Source organism: Megalops cyprinoides, chromosome 5 (genome assembly GCF_013368585.1).
Source record: "Megalops cyprinoides isolate fMegCyp1 chromosome 5, fMegCyp1.pri, whole genome shotgun sequence".
Lineage (NCBI taxonomy): Eukaryota > Metazoa > Chordata > Actinopteri > Elopiformes > Megalopidae > Megalops > Megalops cyprinoides.
This window is the reverse complement of record NC_050587.1, coordinates 6,088,358-6,104,190: the sequence shown is the minus strand read 5'-3', so window position 1 is coordinate 6,104,190 and position 15,833 is coordinate 6,088,358. Positions and strand designations below refer to the sequence as shown.

The 15,833-nt window shown below is 39.2% G+C and overlaps 1 protein-coding gene across 1 annotated transcript; it reads left to right on the top strand.

Annotated features, from left to right (window-relative positions):
* Positions 1–1,135: 1,135 nt before the first annotated feature.
* Positions 1,136–4,232, top strand: LOC118777608 (doublesex- and mab-3-related transcription factor 2-like). The gene is made up of 4 exons (XM_036528705.1): positions 1,136–1,161; positions 1,569–1,816; positions 2,217–2,319; positions 3,181–4,232. The coding sequence occupies exons 2-4, from the start codon at positions 1,610–1,612 to the stop codon at positions 4,230–4,232; spliced, it is 1,362 nt and encodes a 453-aa protein (XP_036384598.1). The 5' UTR covers positions 1,136–1,161; positions 1,569–1,609.
* The last annotated feature ends 11,601 nt before the right edge of the window (positions 4,233–15,833 follow it).

Below are 15,833 nucleotides of genomic sequence, written 5' to 3'. Positions count from 1 at the left end.
CTTGTGACGCGGTCTGACTGCACTCTCGATAGTGTCATTTATTTTAATTAAGGAATTAATGAATTTATTTATTTACCTTAAAACAGATACGATTCTTCTTCTGATAACAACCCCATTTTCTCGCGCTGTGCAAGAACAGTACAAGTAAAATATAAGTGGCCTATCCTCCATAGTAGAGAGTAAACACGTTATGTTAATTGTTTAGTGAATTGGGTTAACAGACCCACACGCATAATGTTTCCGCTGTTGTTAGTTGTCATTTTACAAGCAGAAAAACAAGACGAATCTCACAGTTGAATATTTGCGTCTAACCCACTCTCTCCCCATTTGGTTCTCATGAGGGCATCGGACAGGATACGCTTAAATTTGGCCGGAATCACCTTTAGTCACAGTTTCGCTACAACGCTGGCGGCTTATGCTGTCAGTGAAGCGTTATTTACAGTAGGCCTATACCTTTGTCCGTGATCTCAAATCTAGTCCTCTTGGGACAACGCTGTCAGTCTATTGTCATACACTTATATCCATAGATAGTCTGTTGCATCAAGTTTTCCAAAATGGTGCACGTGCGGAAAAATATCTCTTAAGTCTGACTGCACTCGACGAGCTCATGCGCAAGCCTGTGTTGTTACAGGTACCAAGCCTTATCTGTTTCACGTTCCAACAATTTCTGCAATTTTCTGTATATAAAAAGTGTTGTTTAGTGAAAACATTAACATACATATGTTACATATCGCATCACGTCGTCTATGTCTTTATTTCAATTTTATGTTATTATTTATATTAATTATATTTATATCACTATATTTATCCATTCAAGTTTAATAGAATAAACATAACTATCACATTTATTGTTCAGCTGTCGAAATGTTTTATGTAAAATTTTGAACCATTGCAATCATTAATTTTCCTCATGTAACTTCATTTGAGGTTCTCTCCATTTTATCCCGGCTCTGCATTCAAAGGGCCAAAAAAAAAAAAAAACTAAGCATAGCCAATAACCACGGAGATATGGGATATTTGGCCAATCACATCACACTCAGCATGTCCTCACGCCTCCAAGGGAGGTGCTTGGTGTCCCTATCTGACAAACACTCCCGGGGTAGTGTTAGAAACATCACTAAACCACAAATGATAGGTCAATTCCTCTTTGGATTGGTTTAGGTAAGTTGGATTTTCATTTTGTAATATTCATTTTGGAGCCCTTGTTTGATGTTAGGAAATACATTCATAAAATATGTTAAAAGATGAGGAGTTTGTCATTACAAATACTATACGATGGGTTGTTCGCCGTATTATTTTGTTAGAACGGCGACAAATTATGTTTTAACATGCTATCAAGAGCTCACTATAAAGTTTCCTGTGACAGCCATTAGAGTTTACCGACTATCAATTGAGTTTATCTATCAAACAGGGGAACGTCCAGTCGTCAGGGAATAAGCAAGAAAGACCCAAAGCTTTATTTATAAACACGTCACTAGGAGACATGATAAAAGTGGACATAGATGTGGAAAACCTGGAAACCGAGAGCAAAAACCAAGCCGAATTCGGCATCCCTTTTTCACGGTTAGGTGACGAGGCAACGACTGGAAGGGACGAAAGAGAATCCAGCATGTCTCTTGGATTTGGAGATGAGCGGAAACTAAGTCGAACTCCAAAATGTGCGCGGTGCAGAAACCACGGTGTTGTTTCCTGCCTAAAGGGACACAAGCGTTTCTGCAGGTGGCGGGACTGTCAATGCGGCAGCTGCCTGCTGGTGGTGGAGAGACAGCGCGTCATGGCGGCGCAGGTGGCGCTCCGGAGACAGCAGGCGGCGGAGGTAAGCCTCACCCGCTGCCTAATCCGCTCCAACATAGAAAAATGATTTACATTGTTAATTAAAATGTTCTCTACTATGTCATTTACTTTCATGGCACTTAACATCATATGTGCACTATTTTACACACCAATGGATAATTTTACTCTCGGAAAAATGACGCGTTTACAAATAGTTAAGTTCTCATATATGATTGTGGTGAATGGTATTTAGTAGAACTTTATGAATTGCGCAGAAACACATTTGTATGCCACTGTTGAGAGTATTATGGAAATCTGTCATAAAAATGTATACATAAGCTTTACGTCTGTGTGTTTATTTGGTCTCACTTCAAGTTATATAACGTATAGATATAGGCTGCGTTTTACTTAAGTTAAAAAAATTCCTCACAACTTCTCTTCAGGAAAAGAACGTACTTGCTGGACGGCCGATATCAACGGAAAGAAAAGAGCTCTATCAGAAACCCTCTCGACCCTCAAGCGTTTTGGCAAAACGTATTCTACAAGGTAAATCAAGGCATGAACATCTATAACCACACAAGAGAGCTCGATTTTAACTAGATAATGACTTGATAATACTGTATTCATTTTTGATTTTCGGAAATCATAAATCTGCTATTTCTGCCTTTCTCTTCTTCTCTCTCCTCTGTTCTTTTCTCAGCTTTGCCTGGATGTCTGTCCTTTTCTGTCAGTCGCAGGACCGCAAACGGTTTTGCTTTGGACCTTAGAGTAACAGTAAGCAGACAGGATTTACTGTGTGATTACATTAATGAAACTATCTATTAAGGTATATAAAAGAAAATAAAATGCTTTTGACTCTAATTTATTTCCTTCCTATTGCATGAAAATTATTAACACATGTTACTAATAATGAGCAGTATTTTTAGCATTAAAAGTGGATGGAATATGATTCGAACATTTTTAATACAAATACATTTTACCGCTGAATGAATTCCCTTTTAAAAAACAGAATTTTGAAAGAAAATCCAGGAAGAAGGTTGTCCTAGATTTTTTCAGATATCATCTTTATTTATATTTATAAGTATTTTGTATTTTTTTTTTGTATTATTTTGTAAAGTGAAGTTACTAGCATATCAATTGCAGTTTTATTTTGTCATATTTAGTTAATGTATTTTGATAATTGATTTACTGTTGCTTTTTAATAGATTTAATAGATTTAATTTACTGTATTTCAGCCTGGTTAAAGGTATATATGACATGACATTACAGAGTGATATTATTATTATTATTATTATTGTTGTTGTTGTTGTTGTTGTTGTTGTTGTTGCTGTCAGTATTATATAGTAGTAATAATAATAATAATAATAATAATAATAATGATGTACATATAACTCTCTTTGTTGATAGGGTATGGTCCAGTCCAGACAGGTCCCCTCAGAGGAGGGCCAGCATTGTATCCCGCTCTGAGTGAGCGCATGAGGAAGAGGAGGGCTTTCGCAGACAGGGAGCTGGAGACAGTAATGCTGGAGCGAGAGTGCACAGAATGGGCCATGCTGGAGTCCAGTCAGACAGCAGTAACATCCAAAGACACAGGCCGTGCAGGACAGCACAGAGAGGGCCTCTCCTACAAGTCGGCCTGCTGTCCCTCACAGGTGGAGCTGCCACCCACAGACCTCTCTCGCTTCCTTCCCTCTTGTGTATGCCTGTCCTCATGCCACGGTGCCTCCAGGAGGTCCTCTGATGTCCCCTGCTTGGCCCCCGCTGCATGGCAATGTCCCCTTGGGGCCCACTTCCCAGCCTGGCCCAGGGGCTCCAGCCTCAGTGGCCCACTGCTCTGCCCCCAGGGGCTTCAGTATGCTGCCCCTGCCCACAACATGAAACCCTGTCCTGGGTGGGATGCCAGAACTGCAGCAGCCTCAGAGGGCCTTTTAACACACCAGGACATGGTGACCACCAAACCAGGAGGCTCTCAGCTGTCTCTGAACACGCGTGACTTTCGGTGGAGATGGGCAGAACCACAGGGAGGTTTGCCCCAGTGCTGCAAGGCCTTGTCAGCCATTTCGTTACCTAAGAGAGGATTCACGCCAGCGTTCCCCGGCGCCCTGTCACCTGGCAGCCCAGAACACGCCCTCCATAAGTCAGGCAAAGAGGGCGCAAAGTCCTCAAACTCGATGACACACTTTGATTCTCTGCACTCCCTGATCCAGCGGACCCTCGGTGAGAAGGCGGGTGTCGAAATGAGAGGACCACACTGCAGGGACCTGTCTGAGGAGGACAGAGGGAAGCGCAGGGAACGGACAGGCAGAGACACCCACGGCCACAGCGGCTTGCACAGAGACACAGACAGCCTGACGTTTAAGAAAGCAGGAACAAAGCTGTCCTCCGGGGAGTCTTTATCCTTTTCAGTTGAGTCGATTCTAAGGAGACCCACAGCTTCTGTGAGTGGTGCGTGTCGGTAACATGCAGAGCAAGGGGTTCTCAGTACCACTTCTGTGTCCCATCTCTGTTTAATGTAATAAATAGCATGTTATTGTTTCAAAAAATCTGTCTTATTAATCTATTTCATCAAGTATTGCTATTATATTATAATAGCTCACTCAATGTTTGAAATAAATTATTTGAAATAAATGAAACCACTGTCAAATATCAGATGTTTAATTTTCTTTCTGCTACAGTTTTAGCACAATGGTCTCCCAATGTGGAAATATTTCACCTAGTAAATATGCAAACATGTTGGACAATTCTTAATCATTCAGCTTCAACTTCCAACTTTTTCATTTACATACTACTCTACATTTATATTCTATGCATTCTATGTAACTGTTATGTGTTTATAAATTATCTCACCAAAATGTTAAAGCATTTTAAAGCCTTTAAAATGCAATGGTTTAATGTATTGTGTCTATTCAGAATCTCAAATAGGAAATTATTTCATTTCTGTGCGTGTTTACATTCCATTTCAAATTTAAAATTTCAAAGGCCTGAAATGATTACTGCAGTTTCCCTCCTTAAACCAGGATGATACCTACCAGGTGCTTCTCTAGAGTTTAAGAACACAGAGATTAAGATAGATTAAGATTAAGACACCTGATTAAGATAATGGGAAACATGCATTCAAAGACATTAAGATGTAAAGATGTATTTTTAAGTGCTTGAAATTTGTTCCATAGACAAATATAAATAGTGAAGTTGATGCCTATGTATGAATTTCTTGTTTTGCTATTTTGAAGAATCTAAAATATAAAATAGCATTGATTTGTTTATAACAATTGTTTGGTCACAAATTCCATTTGTGTTATTTCACAGTTTTGATGGCTTTACTATCATTCCAAAATGTGGAAAATAGTAAAAACAAAAAAAGAAAAGTGTGTCCTACTTTTGACTGGTACTGTAAATGATGATTTGTGGGTGAGAACACCCACCTGCGATTATAAGGACATCACACTTTCATTAGGTGGATAGCTAGACTTTTAGGTTTATAAAAATATCATGTTTATTGGCAGGTGTCCAAAATCTTTAAATCAAATTTTGCATGACTGTCAGAATTATGATGATGTGTAAGCCTTGAAACAACCTCAGTCTTGCTTATATTTATTGCTTATATTATATTTATTAGATGGTTCAGATTGAATATGAACCTTCTCCCATTCTGGGATAGGTCTTAACAACTGATATCAAACTATTTGCTAATGACATTACGTTTAAGGGATTAAAGCTATATTACATATTATATGCATTATATTATATATATTATTTTGTGTCCTTGTAAGATTGTCTCATCTTATTACACTTTTACAAAACTGTTTCTCTTTTTAATGTCTGAGCTTTCTATGAACTGTTACATCAACCTTATGCTATATAGTTCAAGGTACGAAGGCACCAATCCAGTCCTCTATAAAGTATAATGAGATGGTGATACCCTTCTGTCCACAAGACTTGAGAGGTGCTTCATAAAACATTACATAACATTATTGTCATTTAGCAGATGCTCTTATCCAGAGTGACTTCCACAGGTTACAATTTTTACATGTTATCCATTTATACACCTGGATATTTAGTGAGGCCATTCTGGGTTAAGAACCTTGCCTGAGGGGACAGCAGCAGTGCTCAAGTGCAGAATTGAGCCAGCAGCCTTTTGGTTTTGAGTTTGGCTCTTTACCAGTATGCTACACTGCTTCCACAACAAAACTACAACCTGCAACATTCTGTATGAGTTAAAACTAGAATTAATGCTACCCAAAATTCACAACATTTTTGATGTGGCTAAAAACTTTGACTGAAGAATTAAATTTGAAAATAGAATTATCTCATGAAAATGATATGCACAATAAAACTGAATTATTGGTCTCTGGCAGTGCAAGATATGACTGAAATCATTTCAACAACAAGGAGTTTTTCAAGGAGTTCCAACAGCATAATGAATCAGGTGACTTGTGGGACCTCTGCAAAATTTAAGCAGATGTACAGAACGTATCAGTGGCCTTGGGTTTTCAAGCATGTTTGAAGGCATTCCATTTATCAGTGAATTCCTTCATTTGTTAGACATGTCTTCCTAAGCAACTCATGGTTAGTGGGCAAGACCTGAATGAAGCCTGCTGATGTTAAAATAATCCATACCAATGTAGTCAGTGGAGGACAGGCAAAACATATGCACTTATTTGCATCTGGACCTCCATTAGTTCATTTACACTATTTTTCCTTTTAAAACATGAGGTGGATTTTTTCACATGGGTCACAGGTGTAAGAAGATTACGTGAGTCCTGGATACTGGCTCAGACATTAAAGAGTTATTACAAAGTTATATGTCCTTTACTTGAGCGATGTCAAGCCATCCGCATTTGCAGCTAGCATTTGGAGGTAAATTAGTAAGAGATACTCATTTACCCTGCAGATCGGTCAAATAATTTTTCTGCCTTTACTATTTTTAAATTGGGAATGAGAGCAGACTGTCCCTCTGCATGCATTATACCACTGGAAAAGAAAGATACATGTTCTGATCACAATATATGACTAAGACTGACACAAGGGAATATATTTTAACTCTTAAATACGAGTACTCATCAGCATTTTCATACAGAACCACCATTTCAGGAAATATTGGTAAACTATTGCAGCCAGGTTATTCAAATCATTAACAATGCTGTAACAAGCACTATCATAAATAAGTCAAATAGTGGCTTTCATTCAGTTATCTATATTTTTAATCATCCGTTCTTGGATGCAAAAAAGAAATATGCCAAAATTTTATTTAAACTACAAAAAAAATCCACAGAGGGAATATGCTCCAAGCAGAATGCGATCCATTTTTTAGGATAACTTGTTCGTTCTAACCTTTCCTTTTTAAAGAACACCACAACACACATATATCCATACTGTGTGCTCTGTGCACTTCTCCTAATAAAGCCCACTCTTCCAGCACCTGTGGATGTTGTGCAGTCTCACAGGATGGGAAAGCTCTGCTTTACGACTGGCTGCGGAATTTCCACATGACATTGAGATCATTATTGTCCTGGATTCAAACAGAGACAGACTCATCTGCCCAACTACCTTCTGGGGAAAAATAAGCTTTGGGATTCCAGAGGCATTATGGAAAAGTTAATCATTCCCTTTTGATTTGTCTGAAGTTAACATTGTTTTTTGAGATTTTTTTTACAGATCATGTCATTTGAAAAAGATGTTTTGCTGTGTTGATATTTTGTATTTATGGACCGTGTAGGAAAAGACAGGCTTCTAGGCAATGATGCCAAAGCTTGCGTGTGTGTAAAAAAAGGATAAAATTCTTGTGGCTAATAACTGATGACAAAGAGAGTGAATGTGTTTATGGGGCTGGTTTCACCCAGTGGACGTCTAACAGCTGACCGTGATGTGATACAGATCTGCTCTGGAAAAGCCAGACCATCTGGGCATGCTTTATGGTGTGCATGTCCACTGCTTTATGTGTGGGAAATAGCTGGTAAACTGCCACACGTATCCAGCACGCTCTCTCCGGAAGACTGTGAACAGGAAGGGGCTATGTAACGGGGCACTATGACATGTGTAAGTGTATAAAAGAGCATTTAGAGTCTCTGAATGTGATGTTTCTGCCTTGGGGGATTTAGTATTAAAGGGGAGGGTTGGAGGGGAGCAGTGGAAGTGACTGCCCCATATAAACATCACCCTTAATAAACTAGAGTCTACAATCAGAAATTTGTTCAAAATTTGGCCCCTTGCTTAATGTAAGAATGCATTAATTTTGTAATTCTTTAATCTGAATGACTCTTTAATCTGAACGATTCCTTGGTATGAATGACTCTTATACCTGAGTGACTCCATAATTTGAATCTATTATGCTGAATCCTGATCTGTAACTTTTTATCCAGTTTTAGGGGCACAAATTAAGAACCATGTTGAATAAAACTGTAACATTAAAAACCTTTTATGTTAAATGTTGTATTTCTTTAGCACAAACATACCTTCAAAACATTTTTCATTTTTTAAATTTAGATTTCAGTGCAGAAATGTCAAGTACTGATTGATATCAAATTAAAGGCTCAGCCTGATCAACTGAGAGATTGGATAGAGCAGACGTCTGCATATCCACTGGGCCCGCAACCCTGAGAAACACAGATACGGACAGGATGAAATCTCACCACTAAATCAACTCGGAACCGCACTACAAATCAGAGTTACGTCTTTAAAGAGCCATCATCTGATAGATCCTCCCAGAAGGTGCACTTTACTGTTTTCAGCTGTCCAAACCACAAACACATGTCAGCAGAGAGACAGGACTGTACAAATTGCTTTAGCTCATGTTTGAGGGAGTGCCTACACACACCATGGCTTTGCACTGCGTCACATCAAAATGAAATATATTGCATCTGTAACAAATGTCAGAGCCCAAGTCTTCTCCTGGACAAGTCCGCCCAGAGATGGACTGTTTTTGGCAGTGTCCCTCCAGTCCCCAGATTTCAGTTTGACACATAGATTGAAACTGGGCTCCTGATCAATACCAATACTCTTGCTTTCCTGTTTAATCAGGACCTGCATCTTAACTTGTAACTGGACATACACAGTGTTCCAGGGTATGCCTAGAATATCTCTGTACTTTGGTTACAAAGGGCCTGTGTTTGTGTGTTTGCACTCTTGAGGTAAATACAGTTTCCTGCAGAAAAGGTTTTGGATCATGTTTGTTACATTTGTCTTCTAATTAATAATGTTACCAATTATTGTGGCTGTGATGTAGAACTGTTCAGTTATTGACAGAGATTTTTCATTTATGATATGTTTCGCAAACAGATTTTTGTGCCAGAAAGTTGAGGCTCCTTCAAACAATGATGCCACACACACACACATGCACACATACATGTGCACGCACACACACACACACACACACACACAGTTCTCCCACACACTTACATACATTATCATATACACAGTCATACAGTTTCTACAGTATTTGAAATTCACATGTATACTGCAGTAATCCATTAGGAGCTGATGCGTCTATGAGTGATTTGTCCTGATCTTTGGCGCTGCAAGCCTTTGCAGGCCTGTCTGAAAGATCATGGGGGCACAGCCTGTAGGTGCATTTCATGGTTGCTTGGTTGTTTTATTCATTGCTGTATCTTTACCCCTCATCTCTGATGGTGACGCAGGAGTCATGGCCCATGCTGCACTCCGGGACCAGATAACACGATGCCAGCAGTAAACATAGTGATGTCAGTGGAGGGCATGTTGTGGGTCTGTTTGCATGCAGGAATGCAGAAAAGTGCTACTGTGCTCTAAGCTGTTTACTCTGCATTCTCCTTGGAGAGACAGAACCTATACAATAAAAATCCACAAGATATTAAAATATGACAGTGGAACATAATCTAAAATAATATTTTACATTTACATTTATTTATTTAGCAGACGCTTTTATCCAAAGCGACGTACAAAAGTGCATACAGTAAGTATAGTGACAGTACGGGGACAGGATGTGTACAGTTCCACAATGAGACAGTAGTTCTCAGCTGAGAGCAAGGTCTGTTTGAGGACACAGTACTATCTGATTTGTACAGTGTATTAATATAACACTAATCTATAAGACTTAAGAACTGGCAATATCTGTCCATTGATATAACCCAGAAAATGGAACAAAATAAGATTATGCATATACATATACTGTTATATGTACAATAATATGCAAGACAGCTGCATCTATGCAGGGTTTATGGTCCCAAAAGAATACTCTGAGGTCAAAGAAGGCTGGGAGAATCTGGAATATTATTGATCAGATCCAGAATATACAACCCAGCCCGTTCATCTCTGTAGGAGAACCTCTTTGGTTTCAGGCTGTTTTTTTGGGATGGGTTGGTGATGAAATTTGTCACCAAGCCACAGTTTTTAACAATCTTTTTTCTTTTTCGGTGTCCTCTCCTAAATGTTAAGATGTCTATAGCGCAGTTGGAGTGATGTGATATACTGCCCTAAACTTGTTCTTGGATACGGTGAAGCTCAGGGCTTAGAATAAATCAGAGCAATGGGATTTTTCCATTATTTATCAGTCCCACATGTGCCTAACATTCCCCTGAAAGTGTATCGCCTTATCCTTCATTGCTCATCATCTCCCACGGTAACCATGTGGAATGATCATCTGCCCTAATACTTGTCTATATTATTTCCAGCAAACTGCTAGGTGTGGAAGCCAATACCCTGTGGCTGTGGAGAGTGTGGTGAAGCTTATACCTCAGACGTAACACTCAGGGACACATGCAAAGGTGATCCCGCGGATCTGCAGATGTTCTGAGCACTCAGGCCCAAAGGCCATGGCATCTCTTTCCTGTGATCAATCTGAAATTATCATCATTATGGATATTAGTCATACATGGTGATTGATTTGGAGTGTTTACCTTTAAAGTGCAATGGTCTTCCTTGTTATCATTGCGTAAAACACTGAACATCCCTGGCATGATGTGTGGAAGCTGTCAGTTCAGTAGAAGTCTGTAAGGTCTGTACAGTTTGTGTACCATTTTGATTCCACAGAGACCCCCTCAGGAGAAGGTTTACTAGTCCTGTAAGTACCTCTGGATTGCAGCCAGTCTGAACCATCAGTGAGGTCACCTCACTCTGCCAGGGTTCAGTCCATCACACGTTACGTAGCCAGGCAAGTTGAAATTGATATAGATCGATATTAACATGCAGAATACAGGAAGACACCCAGGTCACAGCATCACCAAATAGTTTTATTTATTTTAAATAAAAAGTGAACAATGGAACAGAGGCAAAACCAATGAAAAAATGTCCCCAAAATTTGGTAGCTGTGTTTTATTCTGAAATTGTCCAAATCATAGAGCTATGTGCATGCAGAGGCCCATAAAAGAGAGACAGCCACATAGCTGACCCCGATATGCATGGTGTTAAAGGAAGAAAATTGTGTTTCAGTGTTTCAGGTGGTGATGGTGTCACAGTCACCTATGTGTCACTCTTGTGTTCCAAGTTGACTGGTTTAAATGAGGGTAACATAAAGTAACCAGGCTTATACACTTATGATCAGGGCACTCACTTGATAGGCAACTTCTGATGCTCATTTTGTTACCGAAGTTTTCAGAATGAGAGGGATGCATTTATTTCTTCTGACAATCACACCATAACATTTGAGGACTTCCTTCTCACGGCAGTAGTGTTCATGTGCAGTTTCACAGTATACTTGTGCATTCTTGGATCCCCAGGTGTCAGAGCATTATAATATAATAGTTATAGTGTCTGTCTAAACCTTTCTCTCAGCCTTAGTTGGCTTGATTTGAAATAATAAACTCACATATCATTTAAATCCAGCAGACACAGTTCTAATACTTCATCATGTATTTTAGGTACATTGCACAACAAACAGCAACTTGGCTATACCTTGAATAATTCTGTTTAGTATCATTCTCTTCAGGAAGGGCCCAAGACCATAGATCAGTCTGTGTTGGACACAAACACGTCTCCACTGGCTGTCTGGAGCAACAATAGGTGTCATAGCCAGATTTTCTTCCTTATGTGAAATTGCTGTGATTGAAAGAGCAAATTGGATATGCAAATTACAAATAAAATTATGCCTGTTTGTAGCTGGACTTTGCAAGGAAAGATAGTGTAATAAGCAAACTAAATAAACCGCTGTTTAAAAATAAGGTCTTACTCTATAGTGTACCTGTTCAGCTGTGTGCAATTTTGAGCACAGTGTTATGCTCACAACAATACAATGTAAATATCTGACAACATTCAAAAGGGAATATTATTGTACTGCTCTGTGTATTTCTGTTCATCTTGGGCCTGTTTACGTTTCATGAATGAAAACAGATACAACTGCAAGCGATGAATTCAGATTTCATCAGCCGTGAGATTCCCAGGTCAAGTGATACCTAATAAATATGTAAGACAAAGCTCAGAGTAAGCATTGCATGTTGCACACAGTTCTCACATCATCAGAGTCTGGATCACAGCCGTGTAACACTTTTGGGAAAAGAGAAAGTTTCTTCGTATAAAGTCTGATTTATGGTGTGAGTGGAAACAGCGTGGTACCTGGCAGGCTCCTCTGCTAAGCAAGGCAATCCTTTGGGAGAGGCTCTCTGTTCTTCCCCTTTCGGGCTCATCAGGGGAGCCTGATCAGAGCTCCGTGGAACTTTATTAGTTAGTAAAAAATCAACACAGTGAGGAAAAATAGCTTTATTGCTGCTCCCTGGGACAGAGCCAAAGCCTATTCCCACTAGACCTAATATCACTACGTCTGAAGCAGATTTGGAGAGAGAGGTACATGCAAAGAGAGAGTAGGAAAGACAGAGAGATCCACTTTCCCACATCTGCTAACCCCTTGAGTCACTTGAAAGGAGCAGATTGTATAAACTGATAGTCATGCACCAGTAGGAGATTGTGGTGTACTCCTCTTCACGGTCATTACCACAATACAGACCGTTTACAGCAGTGGAATTTTACAATATCTGGAATAGCTATTTTCTTTATATCACGTCTTTAATGTATGAAGCTTTTTAGCGTAGTATTTTGAAATGAATCTGTTCTCCGCTTATGCTCTGTGTTTTATCTGAAATAGATTAACTGGATCAAAATGCATACATCAAGTAAATCTTACTGTGTCTGCTGTCAAATTGAATTGTTGAGTTAAAGCAAAACTCCAATTCAGGAAGTCTATACAGTCAAACTCATGCAAAAATAAATCTTCATCTCAATTGCTTCCAGTATGTTTTATCAAAAAATAGTGATAACAAAAAACATATAACAAAATATATTCAAGCTATGGAGGGTACAGAAATGTATTGCTTTCAAAGTCTGTTACAAATGGGTCAGATTTTTACATTAGTACATATCATGTACATATAAAATTAAATTATTCAGGAAATAACCTCAGAGATAAATTCCGAGAGACTCCACTATTCAGATGGATACAATAAATGTTGAATGTTTGATGAACACGCCACTGACATCATACAACAAAATGTAAAAGAAAATGACACTGTGCTATTGCTTTGAGTTGTATGCAGCTGCTCAGTACCTTAGTACTACTAAGGCTTTGAACTAAGGCTGTAGTCCCTGGCCTCAGTACTGCTAAGCCTTTAGGCTGAAGCTATACCCTAACCTTAGTATGATTCCCTGCCACATGCTTCTCCACAGTCTGAATTTGCTGATGAGAAAGACAGAGACGGTAGTTAAACCTCACGCCATTCCTCACAAAGGCTTCTTTAGTGATGATGCATCACATTTCTGAGGAGGAGCTGGCTGAAAACGGCCCCAGACCTCAGTCGCACCAGGCCATGTTTTATGGCCCTTCACTTTAACTGACAGCCATTTATTTGCTTACACAGCTCTTGAGCTGGCTCTTCAATCACTGGGGCCAATTACTGCTCACAGCTGTGGGGGTTCACAATGTTTGTGACATCACACATACTTCACTTTGCTGGGAACTCCAGCATCTGATGGAAGTGACAAAGCTTTTTTTTTGTTTTTACTAATTATGTCTCTCCCTCACTGTAATTGCTACATAGCTAGCAGGTAAATGAGTTGACAGGAATGAAGTCGTTTTGCATCACATTTCCTGGTGGTTTCAGAATTATGAAGTATGCTTTTTGAAGTGGGTCAACATATGTTGCACAAACCAGTTGAATACAGCTGTCTCTCATGATTCATTTTCAGAAGACAGTATCTCTACTCAAACAATGTGACATGTTAAAGGAGTGAATGTAACAACCAAGTACATGTTGTAGAACATGTTAGAATTTTATTATTTGACAGGGTTTCTAGATTTTGTTAAACAATTTTTATTGCTAGATTGGCTGTTCACTCAATCAAGCTCATAAATGGGTGCCCTCTCTGAAACCAGTCTCACGTATGATAAAAAAAATGCATGTGACATAACTTAAAAAAATGTTCATTTACTGCTTGTGCAACTAAATATCAATGATCAGCAATTACTAAACATGTCTGATGACTGAGGACTTCACTTCGATATATGTTGAATTTTCTTCAAACAAACATTTATTGCATTGCTGTAACTTTTAAAAGGTGATGAATCATGTTGAAGACCACACCACAGCAGTCTCCAACATGTTGTTTGAAGTTAGACCACCATGAAGGTCACTGTGATCAAAAAGTGATTCATTCAAATGGGTCCAACTGGCTTTCCCTCACAAAGTGAGGAAGGAACTATTTTAAATAATTGAGCGAATGAAAATAAAATCAATGTACCAAAAAATGTAACATTTTTAACCTCAGAAACAATTGAAATATAGTAGCATGCTTTGCTCTAGAAATAAAAAAGAGAGACAAAAAAAAACAGTTTAATGCTGCCATGCCTTGGGTTAGAGTGCTTTTACAGCTGAGGCTTACGTTTTGAAGAGTCATAAAGGCCTCTGAAGTTTTAGCAACCGTTTCAAGTTTTCACTGGAATTAATGTGGCCAGTACGTAAGTGTATACTACCCAACTTAACTCAGCCAAGCAGTCATGGAGGAATTCAGTCATCCCAGTGGGGATAGTTAGCTATTCAGCTCTCCAGGGACCATAATGACATCTAAATCATAAGATCCCTGCAGGTGACTCAACTGCCTGCCTCTTTTTTCCTGCCAAGCAGTCCCTCTTCAGAGGCCTGCAATCTGCACCAAATGTTTCACATTAACAAGAGTGAAAACTCTCCTATTATTTCAGGAGGTTTTCTTATAAGTTCATACAACCGTGTAAACTTGATATTTTATATTTCATTGTGCTATGAGGATGCCACTGTGAAGCACAGTAGTTCATATGCAGGTGGAAGGCCAGGCCTTTGATGTGAACAACCACAACTAATTGCAGATAGAGAGCAAATGAGTGAAATGTTTTCATATTTCATGGGAATTCCTGTCAGAAAATTAGATTCCCCGTTACCTCCACTGGCCATAAATGTTTATGGAGGGAGGTTGATGGGTTTCCACTGCAGGGTTAAGTGAAGACCACCTTGCTGGGTTTGAAGTGATGCAATTACAAAGTGAGTTTGTTTTCCTTACTGCTGGAGGGTGTTTTTATGAGGAAACTGGAGCATTGGGAGATGCACCAGCCTGGCTTAGACCATTGCTTCCCTGTGTCATTTTAAAATGATACCCAAACAACCAGCATAAGGACTATGCACCATGCATGCGATTCCAAGGACCCCAAGCAAACAGGGGCCCTCAAAGATTCTACCATATATTTTTGTTACATATATATAGGGGCCCAGTGCATTAACCTTTCAGAGGCTGATAATTTCTACCAGCGTCCCTGGATAATTGTCTCCACAAGTGCTGCTAAATTCACAACAGCATAAACTAATGTGTAAATATAGGGATCACTGCGTGTTGTAAAACAATATGCTCATCTGAAAATTTGGGGGAATTTATTAAGATGTATGTTTTTGATTTTCAGGTCAAATTACCCACAGACACAGCAGCAGGTGTCTGGCACTGAGGTACTGTGTGGTCAGTAAAGTGATATGAAACTTGATCTGAGCAAATGCTAGTGAATGTATATAATCAGCAAATGCTTTGAGCAAATGCAACATTGGGATTGACTGGAGCCTTCATGTTTTCCTTCACTCACGAAA

What these genes read in the sequence shown, in the direction of transcription:
- LOC118777608 (XM_036528705.1), top strand. Translation starts at nt 1,610, where the DNA reads ATGTCTCTTGGATTTGGAGATGAGCGGAAACTAAGTCGAACTCCAAAA. An exon ending in GGAGACAGCAGGCGGCGGAG is followed by an intron (nt 1,817 to 2,216) that starts GTAAGCCTCACC and finishes ACTTCTCTTCAG; the next exon opens with GAAAAGAACGTACTTGCTGG. An exon ending in GGCAAAACGTATTCTACAAG is followed by an intron (nt 2,320 to 3,180) that starts GTAAATCAAGGC and finishes CTTTGTTGATAG; the next exon opens with GGTATGGTCCAGTCCAGACA.